At 42.0% G+C, this 12,714-nt stretch overlaps 1 protein-coding gene across 1 annotated transcript in view; it reads right to left on the bottom strand.

Annotated features, from left to right (window-relative positions):
- Window positions 1–12,714, bottom strand: part of NOC2L (NOC2 like nucleolar associated transcriptional repressor) — a 79,231-nt gene that overhangs the window by 43,256 nt on the left and 23,261 nt on the right. The window contains exons 8-10 of the mRNA XM_079986903.1: window positions 12,343–12,453; window positions 11,329–11,442; window positions 9,467–9,655 (exon numbers count right to left, since the gene is read on the bottom strand). Of these exons, the coding sequence (XP_079843029.1) occupies window positions 9,467–9,655; window positions 11,329–11,442; window positions 12,343–12,453 (414 nt within the window). The remainder of the gene's footprint in view (window positions 1–9,466; window positions 9,656–11,328; window positions 11,443–12,342; window positions 12,454–12,714) is intronic.

Here is a 12,714-nt window from a genome sequence, read left to right as displayed (position 1 = left end):
CCAGATTGGCAGGAGAAGGGGGGAAGGGATTGGAACGTTGTTAATCTGCTGGAAAATTAATGGAAAATTAAGACCTTCCATTGCCAAATCCCCTGGGGTCGGGCTGCCCAAACAAGACACCGGGACGTGGACTGTCAAACTTTGAGAGTGGGGACTTGTTTGCAAAAAGTTATCGGACCTTAGATGTACTTTGCTGCATTTTGGCCACATAGAAAAATAGAGACATTACAATTTGGACATTGGAAACTTTTGGCTACTGTTTTACTTCCTTGCTTCTTTGTTTTCTTCTATCTCTGCCATTTGGATACAATTGAATGCTCCCTCTAGAGGGCTCTATTTGAAACTGTTGCACTTGAAAAAGTAACAGTGGGATTTTCCACTTGGGAATCAACTCTGTGAAAACGACCTTGAGGATATGAGTGCCCCTACAGAAGAGATAGTAACAAGGCAGAAAGCAAAACAATCTCACAAGAAAAGGGCCTCTATATCAGGAACTGCAGCTGTGCAGGAAAAAACACCAGCTTCTATGGATCCTATGACTCAGGCTCTACTTAAAATAAATCAATCCCTGGAAGCATTGACAAAACTTTCGACAGAGAATTCTAAAAAATTAACAGAGTTGACAACAAGGTTGGATGTGAATACGGCTAGTGTTGCATCGAACACAGATTCTATAAATAGATTAATTCAGGAAAGTTCAGAAACACGAAAGATTGCAGAAAGTGCAAAAATAACGGCTGAAGAGACAAGGGAAAAATTTGGGCCTATTATTAAAAAAGTGAATGAGCATGATGCAGCCCTCTCCTTACTGGAACTTCAACGTAAAGAGAAGAATTTAAAATTTAGATTGGTGCCTGAAGGGGAAGGGGACAACCTTGTGAAATTTCTCACAGAGAACATCATAACTTTTTGGCAGGAGGAATGGGAGGAAGATGAGGAACTTGAGATAATATCAGCCTTTCGACTGGGTAGAAGGCAGGACAAAAAACCAAGGGACTGCCTAATTACATTGAGATCAAAAGAAGAAAGAGATAGAATATTGAATTTGCATTATCAAAAGGCATTGGTGATCCAAAATTGTCAGATACAGATTTTTAAGGACATTCCTAAATACATTTTAGAGGTGAGAACATATTACAAGAGTTTAGTAGACCTGCTGAAGAAAAACACTATACCATTCAGATGGGAGTTTCCACAAGGATTGTCCTTTAACTTCAATGGAAGGAAGATTAAAATAAAAACAATTCAGGACAAAGAACTATTTCTAGAGAAGTATCTGGAGGATTTGCAGAAAGGAACCGTGGAGGAGAGGGAACCACCCGATATAGCAAATTTGTCATTTGGACTTTCACTACCACCATCGGAGGAAGAGCAGAAGTTTGGAGCAGTTGGAGGAACAGCTACCTAAATACAAAATGTCTCTGCAACTCCTTAGTTGGAACTGTAATGGTTTGAACCTTCCTCGGAAAAGAAGACAGGTTTTTCACATTTTGAAGAAAGAACAATTAGACATAATATGTTTGCAAGAAACCCATATTGCCAGGATACACAGGAAATTATTAATAAATAAGAGACTCGGTCAAGAATTCATCTCATCAGACAAAGTAAAGAAAAGAGGTGTGGTGATCTATGCAAAGGAAAAGTTGGCTCCAAAATTAATATTTAAAGATGAACAAGGAAGATACCTGGCAATTGAAATACAAATTCAAGGAGAAAAGATATTAATTGTGGGAGTTTATGCCCCAAATGAAGGGAAGGCTGAATTTTTTAGGAAGTTGCATGAGACATTAGTTGACTTTTTAGATTATAAAATCCTAATGATGGGAGATATGAATGGAGTTGTCTCAACAAACATGGACAAAGCACAGAGACAAGTGATCTCGAAAGAAGGGAGACTACCAAGGATCTTTTTTGAAATGACTGAAACAATGGACTTGATTGACATTTGGAGAACAAAGAATCCTTTAGAGAGAGAGGGAACTTTCTTCTCAGAAGCAAAAATGACATGGACAAGAATAGACCAAATTTGGATTTCTAGTAGTCTGGCGTCAAGAACAAAAAAAGTAGAAATCTGCCCAAAAACGTGCTCCGACCATAATGCGGTCAAGATGGAGATGAAACTAACAACAACTGGTTCCTTTAGATGGAGAATGAATGACACCCTATTCAAGGACGAAGAGATCCATAAGAAGGCCCTTAAAACATTAAAAGATTACTTTGAGATCAACAGGAAAACAGATGTGGAAAAAAGAATAATTTGGGACGCAAGCAAAGCCGTGATGCGAGGTTTCCTAATTCAACAAAATTCTATTAAGAGGAAGCAACAAAATGAAAAGAAGGAAAAATTTTTAGAAAAAATAAAAGAAGGAGAGAAGAAGTTGAGGTCCAAACCAAAGTCTCATGAGATTTTGAGAGAAATAAAGTTTCATCAGATGCAATACATGGAACTCATGAACCAACAAATAGAATGGAAGATAAAGCAAATGAGACAAAAAACTTTTGAATCAGCGGATAAATGTGGGAAACTTCTGTCATGGCAATTGAAAAAAAGGCAGAAAATGAATACGGTAACAAGTTTAGAAATGGATGGAAAGATTATCCACAAACCCAACGAGATCAACAATTGTTTTCAAAGCTTTTTTAAGAAATTGTATGCACAAGGGCCAACCAACGAGCAAGAAATAGAAGAATTCATCAGAAAATACGGTTTACCAAAAATCTCAGAACAAAGTAAAAGGATCTTAAACGAGGAAATAACAGAACAAGAAATAGAGGGTGCCATTCAAAATATGAAATTGGGAAAATCACCAGGACCAGATGGCCTGACGGCCAAATACTACAAAATGCTGAAAGAATGGCTGATACAACCATTGAAGGAAGTTTGCAATGAAATTTTGAAGGGGAAAAAGGCACCTGAATCGTGGAAAGAGGCCTTCATCTCACTTATACCGAAAACAGAGACTGAGAAGAACCAGGTTAAAAACTACCGCCCTATATCTTTACTCAATGTGGATTACAAAATTTTTGCAGACATTTTGGCAAAAAGATTGAAAAGAGTGTTGGCAGAAGAGATTCATAAGGACCAAACAGGCTTTCTCCCAGGTAGACATATGTCAGACAATGTGAGGAACATTATAGACATTTTGGAGCTGCTGGACGTTGACATTAATAGGAAAGCAGTTTTGATTTTTGTGGACGCGGAGAAAGCCTTTGACAACATTTGTTGGACTTTTATGAAAAAGAATCTCCAAGGGATGGGGGTAGGACAAGGTTTTGAAAACGGTATAGGTGCAATATACTCTCAACAAAAGGCCAAATTAATTGTAAATAACGTGGTAACAGAAGAAATACCTATAGAAAAAGGTACACGACAGGGCTGCCCAATATCCCCTTTGCTTTTTATATCGGTCCTGGAGGTTTTGTTAAACATGATTAGAAAGGACCAGTTGGTTAAAGGAGTTCAGGTCGGAGTTAGACATTATAAATTAAGAGCATTTGCAGATGACCTAGTATTGACTTTGCAACAGCCAGACACTAGTACTAAAAGAGTATTAGAACTAATTGAAACATTTGGTCGAGTAGCAGGTTTTAAATTGAATAGACAAAAAACGAAAGTGTTGGAAAAAAATTTAACAATGGAAGAAAGAGAGAGTTTTCAGAATGAAACAGGTTTGGAAATTACAAAAAGGGTAAAATACCTGGGGGTAAACTTAACATCCAAGAATGTGAACTTATTTAAGGATAATTATGAAAAAGGTTGGTCAGAAGTTAAAAAGGATCTGGAAATATGGTCAAGGCTGAAACTTTCCTTGTTAGGCCGAATCGCTACTATTAAGATGAATGTATTGCCTAGAATGCTGTTTTTATTCCAGACGTTGCAGATTGTGGACAAGATGGACTGTTTCAAGAAGTGGCAGAAAGACATATCAAAATTTGTCTGGCAGGGCAAAAAGCCCAGAATTAAATTTAAGATTTTAACTGATGCAAAGGATAGAGGGGGGTTTGCCCTGCCGGACTTAAGACTTTATTATGAATCAGCAGCTTTCTGCTGGTTGAAACACTGGCTACTTCTTGAGAATACTGACATTTTGGATCTGGAAGGGTATGACAATAGTTTTGGTTGGCATGCATATTTATGGTATGACAAGGTAAAGGTGTATAAAAGTTTTAAAAACCATATTGTAAGGAAAGCATTGTACAACGTTTGGATTAGATACAAAGATTTGTTGGAAAGTAAAACCCCTAGGTGGGTGTCACCAATGGAAGCTAGGGAAGTAAAAAAGCTTAATATGGATTCTAAATGGCCAAAATATCATGAGATCATAGAATACGATGGTGAAAGGGTGAAACTTCAGAGTTATGAGAAACTAAAACCTAAGGTTCGAGATTGGTTGCATTACTATCAGATAAATGAGACGTTTAAACAGGACAGGAAAATAGGATTTCAGAAAGAGAAGTCAAAATTAGAAACAGAATTGTTGGAACCCAATACTAAGAATTTATCAAGAATGTATAACTTGCTGTTAAAATGGAATACACAGGATGAAACGGTGAAATCAGCTATGATCAAATGGGCACAAGATATAGGTCATGATATCATGTTTGCTGACTGGGAACAATTATGGACCACCGGTATTAAATTTACTGCATGTAATGCTTTAAAAGAAAATATTATGAAAATGATCTACCGGTGGTACATGACCCCAGTCAAGCTAGCAAAGATTTATCATTTGCCTAATAATAAGTGTTGGAAATGTAATGAGACTGAAGGCACTTTCTACCACCTTTGGTGGACCTGCCCAAAGGTTAAAGCTTTCTGGGAAATGATCTATAATGAAATTAAGAAGGTCCTTAAGTGGACTTTTCCTAAGAAACCAGAGGCTTTCCTTTTGGGTATGGTGGGCCAAGTGGTGTTAAGAAAGGATAGGACTTTCTTTATGTATGCCACTACAGCAGCAAGAATTCTACTGGCAAAGTATTGGAAGACGCAAGAATTACCTACTCTGGAAGAATGGCAAACAAAGGTGATTGATTTTATGGGACTGGCCGAGATGACGGGCAGAATCCGGGACCAGGGGAAAGAGACAGTGGAAGAGGACTGGAAGAATTTCAAAATATATCTTAAAAATAATTGTAAAATTGAGGAATGTTAAGATGTCAGGGGGTAAGAAGTAAAGAATTGCAGCAGTAAACAAAAAAAACTTAAGAAATATTTACGAAAAGGAATTAAGACAACGGACTTAAGGGTTGCTAAAGAATTATTAAACAAGGATGCAGGGATGGGGAGGTATGGGGAAGTCAAAGAAAAAAGGTTATGAACCGATGAGTATGAAGTTATATTGTGTTATATTGCTGTTTATTATCTGTGTGGAAAATTAATAAAAATTATTATAAAAAAAAAAAAAAAAAGGAAGCGACTATAACATCACTAAAACAGCAGAACGCGGCGGGAGGGGCAGAATGCCTTTTGCAGGCCCCAATGTAACAATTTCACACGCAATGCAGAATCAATGCAAATATGAATTGCACATCCTGCTTTCTGACCATCAGGCCCTCAAAGCTGTTTACAAAGTTAAAAAAGCACAATTGTCACTTCTTATCATCTCCTCTTCTTGCTCCCAATACCTTACTCAGTGTTTCCCAAACTTGGGTCTCCAGCTGCTCTTAGACTACAACTTGCGGTATCCCTGACCACTGGTCCTGCTAGCTAGGGATGATGGGAGTTGTAGTCCAACATCAGCTGAAGTTTGAGAAACACTGCCTTAAGTCAATGATTTGATGGGAGCTGGGAGTCCAACAACATCTGGAGGGGCAGTTTCCACTTCCCCATTTTAACCAGTCTTAATGAGAGCCAGTGCAGGCACTCAGGCAGAGACACAGCATGAAACCTCCTTCCTGCATGGTGCTCCTAGCTCCCATGAACCTTTAGATGAGGAACCTGTGGCCCTCCAGATGTCACTGAATTATAACATAATCCCTGACTACTGGACATCCTCACATCTGCCTTAGGCTTGACTATGGAGCCTGGCACCCACTGCCATTTTTGTGACTGATTAAAGAAGCACCACTCGAAGAAAAAAATTAAAAATCCTAGGCATTTTAAAACTCTGCCTGAACCATCTCACTTTTTCTGCCACTTGGGGGTGCTGGTTCCTCCACCGATAACTTTTTCTTTTTTAAAATTGACCAGATTGGAGAGGAGTCCCCTAAACATATTTTAAAGCAGCCTATGCCTCTCACATTGCCACACTTCCCAGAGTGATTTAACAGTCAATCCCTCAATCCCGGGGAACTCAGGGAATTGTAGTTCTGTGAGGGGTAACAGAAGTCTCTCAAAACTCTCAGCATCGTTAAACTACAGGCCCCAAAATTCTTTGGGGAAGCCATGGCTCTTTAACAACAACAATCTTTATTACGGGCCAGAGACCCAACAAATCGTCACAAAGCAATACACAATTCATACAGCCTACCTCCAGGTTAAACAAACATTTTGTTCAGAATATAGGGATCATTGGTTCTTGCAACCACCGATAAAAACTTTGCCACTGCTAATGTTCTAGCATTTTTCCGGTCTTCCAATAGGAACCTGACATAGTGAGCCTCTGATTTTCCCGGGAAAGGTACCAGCAAGGGTAGTATCAGTTCAGCCCTGGCTTGCTCATATTTTGCACAGAGCAACAAAATATGTTTTATGGAATCGATGTCTCGAGCACATGAGCAAAGTCTGTCCTGGTAGGGAACTCCTCTCAACCTGCCATCCAACACTGCAGAAGGAGGCTCTTTAAAGTGGTATAATACCGCTTTAAAGATATGATGGGAGGCAAGATGTGACTGCAGGTGTGTGCAAGAGCTGGGGGGGGCGGGGGGGGTAGGTTTTGCATTCCCATTTCTCTTTGCAAGACCTCCTTTGTTTGGTTATTCAATTGTTAGACTTCTAGAACTGGAACTGCAATGCAGCGAAAGAATCCCTGACAGACAGCCACCGAACTTCTGCTTAGAACTTTCATTGAAAGACGAGTCCACCGCCTTCCAAGGCCGGCCACCCGACTGCCAAACAGCTCCTCTGTCAGAAAGTTCGTATCTTACATTCACATTCATTTAGACTCGAAGCACACCAAAAACTTTTGTTATGTTTCTGGCATTCATAGAAAACTTTTTCTTTCCTCCCACACCTTCCCAAATTGGTCTATTTATTATCTCTCGGCAGTTTTTAATTCCTGTTGGGTTTTCACGCTTTAATACTGTTTTAAGATCTGTGTTATTATATTCAATTTCTGCTTGTTTATCATTCAGCTGTGCTGTATTTTATTTGCTTCTTTTATTGTCAAGCAAAACGCCACCTTGAGCTCCTTTGAGGGAAGGTGGGATACAAATGTAAAAAACAAATAAGTAAATAAATATTGCACTGTTAAAATCTGTTTTAACAATGTTTAATTGATTTTCATTTTCTTGTTTTCTTATTTTAGCTGTAAGTTGCTTTGTGGTTTTTGGTTTTTAAAGAGGGATATATTGACTAAACCTAAGCAAATAAAATAAAAATATAATGTGGTTGTCACCGTAAGATCGTAATATTGCAAGAAAGGCTACGAACACTCAAAATAGGCTGCACAAGCGCAAAAAAAAAAAACCTGTTACTTTTGCATGGGGAAAAAGGCCATAGCTCATGTTCAGAGCATCCATTTTGCATGCAAAAATCCCAGGTTCCCTCTTGAATGTCATCTCTAAGTACGGCTGGGAGAGACTTCTGCCTGAGACCCTAGAGAGCCTCAGTCAGTCAGAGTAGACCAGTGTTACTCAAAGTTGGGTCTCCAGCTGTTGTTGGACTACAACTCCCATCATCCCTAGCTGGCAGGACCAGTGGTTAGGAATGATGGAAGTTGGAGACTTAACTTTGAGAAACACTGGCGTAGCCCACTCTGAGAGCTAGAGGAACCAGTGATCTAACTCAGCCTAAGACAGCTCCCTATGCCTTAAGGCAGGCACCCCGAAACTCGGCCCTCCAGATGTTTTGGGACCACAACTCCCATCATCCCTAGCTAACAGGACAAGTGGTCAGGGATGAAGGGAATTCTAGTCTGAAAACATCTCAAGGGCCAAGTTTGGGGATGCCTGTCTTAAGGGAAGGAATGCAGCTTAGTGACAGAGCACCTGCTTCTTATGCAGAAGGCCTGATATCCTGAATCTCTGTTGCCAATTATGGAACCATAGAGTTGGAAGGGATCCCAAAGATCATCTAGTCCAACCCCCTGCAATGCAGGTATTTCAATACTGAGCTGGAAGGACCGGTGGCCCGACTCAGGATAAAGGCAGCTTCCTATGCTTCAGTCTTTCCCCATCATTTACCTATTTGCCACTTGAATTGTAAAATTGATGCATTATCAAGATGGGCAGTAACAATAACTCGGGACCGACAGAAATTTAATCTGCGCCTCCCTCGCTTTGAACTGCCTCTCCCACCGTGGAACTAACTGGATTTGGGTCCTGTCTGGCTCACGGCTGAGGGTCTGAGAAGCCAAACAGATCCAATTAAGGTCCTAGACTTTGGTTATCTCTCCTCAGCTTATCTGCCATGTCTGAGCATCTTTTGGGAAGGGGGGGAGAGAGAAGGCTTAACATGGTAACCAACCCCTGCAAGCACCAGGGGCGTAAATCAACCCACTAATCTGTGTCGGTATTGTTTACTTTAAAACACCAATAAAGAGGGGATTAGCAATTTGCCTTGCATTAAGTCCACGTCAGACTGGATGAGACCCCAATCTGGGGATGGAAAGGGATGGGGGGGGGAATTACCTGCTCTCTCCCACCCTATCTTACTTTTCCTCTGGTGGCTGAGTGGCGGGGGGAGAACAGGAGACACACAGCTCTAATGGGAGTCTAGGAGGACCCAGGCTACAACAGATACAAAAATGGGGGCAAATGACAGGTTGCCAAAAAGAAGATGGGGGGTTTGGGGGGAGGAGGACAAAGTGGGGAGACTCTATAATCTTCTTTGCTACTTGGTGGGGCTTTCAGTTAATGCGATGAAATGCAGATTTCATATATCAACAGAAGACACGCCAGATCAGAAGACAGCTGATAAAGCCAGGCTGTTGTTGTGAGGGATATCTCATTTTATTCCACCACCCCCTCAATAAAGACCAAGAGACGGATAAACAAAAAATATCAGCACCTCTCTAAGTCTGCGTACACACTGTAACTTTAAAGCACATTTGAGGCACATCCTTTTTTCTGAAAGAAATATGGGCACTGTAGTTTGTTAAGGGGAACTGCAACTCAGCAATTCCTGCTAGGTGAAACTACAGTGCCCAGAATTCCTTGAGGGTAAGAAAGTGCTTTAAAGGTATGGAGACAGTCGATAAGTGTAGACAGTCGATAAGTTATACACCAGGTGTATCTTGAGCAGAACGGTGCACAGTATTCCAAATGCGGTCACACCAGAGATTTGGAACGCAGCATTGTAACTTGCCTTCTTCTTCATGGCCATGGCACTGCGCAAATGGATGGCCAGCTGGCGGATGTAGACGAAGGCATGCTGGTAGGAGACGGAGGTGTCGAGGGAGTACATCTCCGTCAAAGTCCGTTGCATGAAGTTGATCATAGGGAGGACATTGGGGGAGGTGAACCTGGAGTTCTTCACGTAGGAAATATACATTTGCTATAAAGAAAAAGGTGGAGTTTGCGGGGGGAGGGGGTTGGAGGAAACCAGAACAAAGTTTATTTAATTTTAACAAAAAGTATATAGGCCACTTGACTGTAATATAAAACCTCTGAGCGTCTGGCAAGAATACATTAAAGCCATTCAATAAAAGGACGTTAAAAACAAGCATTAAAAACCATTCAAAAGATAATTCAAATCAACAGTAGTCCCTAAAAATGCATGCACCTTAAACTTAAATGTAGAAAAAGAATTTCAAATCCAATACGGTTGCCGACTGAAATAAAAAAAAAGATCCTCTACTTAGAAGGCTTCTTGGAAAATAATAGTTTTCTTTTCTTTCTTTTTTACACTGCTGGGCTTCGATAGGTACCCCGGAAGGCAGACTTGCCATGGTTTTAAAAAGCAGCAGCAAAGTATATGGAGGCCCATATCTGACTGTGCCCACTGTTTGAAGCTGCCATCAGATCTAAAGGAGGGGCAGGTGAGAGCTTTTATCCTGCTCTACTTTATAGGCCTCTGACCATCAAAAAACATTCATTCATTCATTCATTCATTCATATATATATAACCAGTTCTAGCAGGGCTTGGTGCTAGCCAGGTAAGTGAAGGCAGTAAACAGGTTAAGAAGGGCAAGTCTGAGCAGGCAAAAAAGAAGTCCAGGGCAGTGTAGGGAAGAGGAATCAAGGCAGTTCAGGACCAAGGACAGCTCCCAGTAGGCCCTGGTGACTGAGCTATGGAAAGACATTGTTTCAGCCAAGGCCCTGAGTGTATGGCGGCAAGGCCTCTACAGTCATACCTTGTTTTGCGGCCGGGATCTGTTCCAGGCCCCCAGCCGCTAGCTGAAAAGGACGCAGGGCAAAGTGTGACGTCTGTGCATGCGCACAGAGCAGTTTGCGCTTCTGCACATGCATGAAGCACAATTTAGCGCTTCTGCGCATGCGCAAGCGGCAAATCTGGAAGTAACCCATTCCGGTTGCCAGAATGGACGCTAGACAAGGCGGACATTCATGGAGGTATTACTGTACTACTGCTGGACCAACCTCCTTGTGAACTCTGAAGCTGGCTTAAAAATCTGATTCTGCAGGCACTGACTTCTACGATACAGAACGGACAGGGGTGTTATGGGGAGCGCTCATTGGAGTTTGAGGAAGGCAGGAGTGCTCTATCCTCAGGCCCCGGCAGGGGCATGAAGGGGTGTGGAGCATAGGCATAGCCAGGATTAGGGTGGTGGTGGGGAGAGACTTTATATAGGGAGAGCAGAACCAGGTTACCTGTGATGCAATCGGTCAATTAGTTAAGTATTTTTATTTATTTACTTGATATTGGGGGGGGGGGGGGCGGGGTAGTTGCACCTCCCTGGCTACGCCCATGGCGTGCAGCAGTGTGTATTTCCTCCTCATCCATGTCTTCTTTAGGGGAGGAAGAGGGGCCAGCTTCTGGGGCCATGACACCTGTGGTCCTCCAAGTATCACTGGACTACAACTCCCATCATTCCTGAGCACTAACCATGCTGTTTGGGGCTGGTGGGAATCCATGATCATCTTCAGGGCTGCAGGTTCCCCCGTCATGATCCTGAGCCTTTTGACTCACAGTAGACAATAGGGGACCAATGCCTTCCCATCAATAGTATGGCATGCATACGCTGAGGTGGCTTTTCTCCACCACCTTACCTTGAGAACTGGGTTCAAGTAGACATCTTTTTTATGCCGGCAGATTTTGTTGAGCACCAGGAAAGCCAGCACCCTGACGGTTTCCTCGCCTGTGCTCCAGAGACGGGTAGCTTGCTGGAAATAAAGAAAAGAATTAAGAAATGCACACAGAGACCAGCAGACAGGTTCCCAGTCCACTAGCTTCCACCCAGTCTCAAAACACAGACCACCTCTGTTATCCATACAACCTGTCCTGGAAGCTTAGGGTGAAGGGAGAGCAAACAACAATGAATATTAATATAAATAGGGCTGCCACATTTAGTCAATCAGTTGTAGGTGTGTATCAACTGATAATATTCTGATAACTGGGGGCACATTTTTAATCTAATTATTGACTCATTATGTTTATTTTCTTACAAAACAATAGTTGGCAAGCAGCTTCTGAAGAACACTACCATCTCCTCTCTCACACAGGAGTGAGCGCCTCTTCTAATGATACTTTCAGAGGGTACCGTATTTTTTGCACCATAACACTCACTTTTTTCCTCCTAGAAAGTAAGGGGAAATATCTGTGCGTGTTACGGAGGGAATGCCTACAGGTGGCATGCCTACGGATTTCCCTCCTCTAAAAACTACGTGCGTGTTATGGTCGGGTGCGTGTTATAGAGCGAAAAATACGGTATTTCTTCCTCTTCTAAAGAACTTAAGATCAAAGTTGCCAATGTGGTGCCCTCCAGGAGTTTCTGGACTACAACTCCCATCATCCCTGACCACTGGCCAGAATGGCTGGAGTTGTTAGATCAACAACATCCAAAGGCTGCCTCTGAATTAAGAAATTCTGCCTGGCTTTACTTCATTCCTCCTCCCTCCCAAACACCTTTCCTTTTGTGCCGTGTCTTTTTAGATTAGAAGGCACTGTCTTATCACTTATCGCTGACATTTGTAAGCCGCTATGGGAGTATTTATTCTGCTTTTTTGGCTGAAGAGCAGCATTAAAACTAGATAAATAAATAAAGCACCAGCTGCCGAACTCACCTTGAGCAGCATCCGAGTTTGTTTTGGAAAAGTCAAGAAATAAGGCACAATGGAGCTGACGTGCTGGAGGACAGCCGCTCCCACAGAGGCTTCTGTCAAACATGAGAGGAGCTGCAGAAATGGGCAGAATGTGCGGGAAGCATTAAAACCCGGGTGAGGCTCACAAGCTGCAATCTCACCAAATTGTACACCTCTCTCTTAAGCTGGTCAGAGGCACACAAGTGCCCCTCCTTTCACAATGTTCAACCGAGAGACCAGGCCAGACATTGGATTTCACTAACTGCAATTGAGAACCCCCACCCACCCACCCCAAACCATGGTTTGAGCTTCCAAGAGTAAAGCAGCCAAACCACAATTGCAGGCCTGATTTGC

Source organism: Podarcis cretensis (assembly GCF_951804945.1).
Source record: "Podarcis cretensis genome assembly, chromosome: 8".
Classification (NCBI taxonomy): Eukaryota; Metazoa; Chordata; class Lepidosauria; order Squamata; family Lacertidae; genus Podarcis; species Podarcis cretensis.
This window is presented reverse-complemented; position numbering and strand designations above follow the sequence as displayed.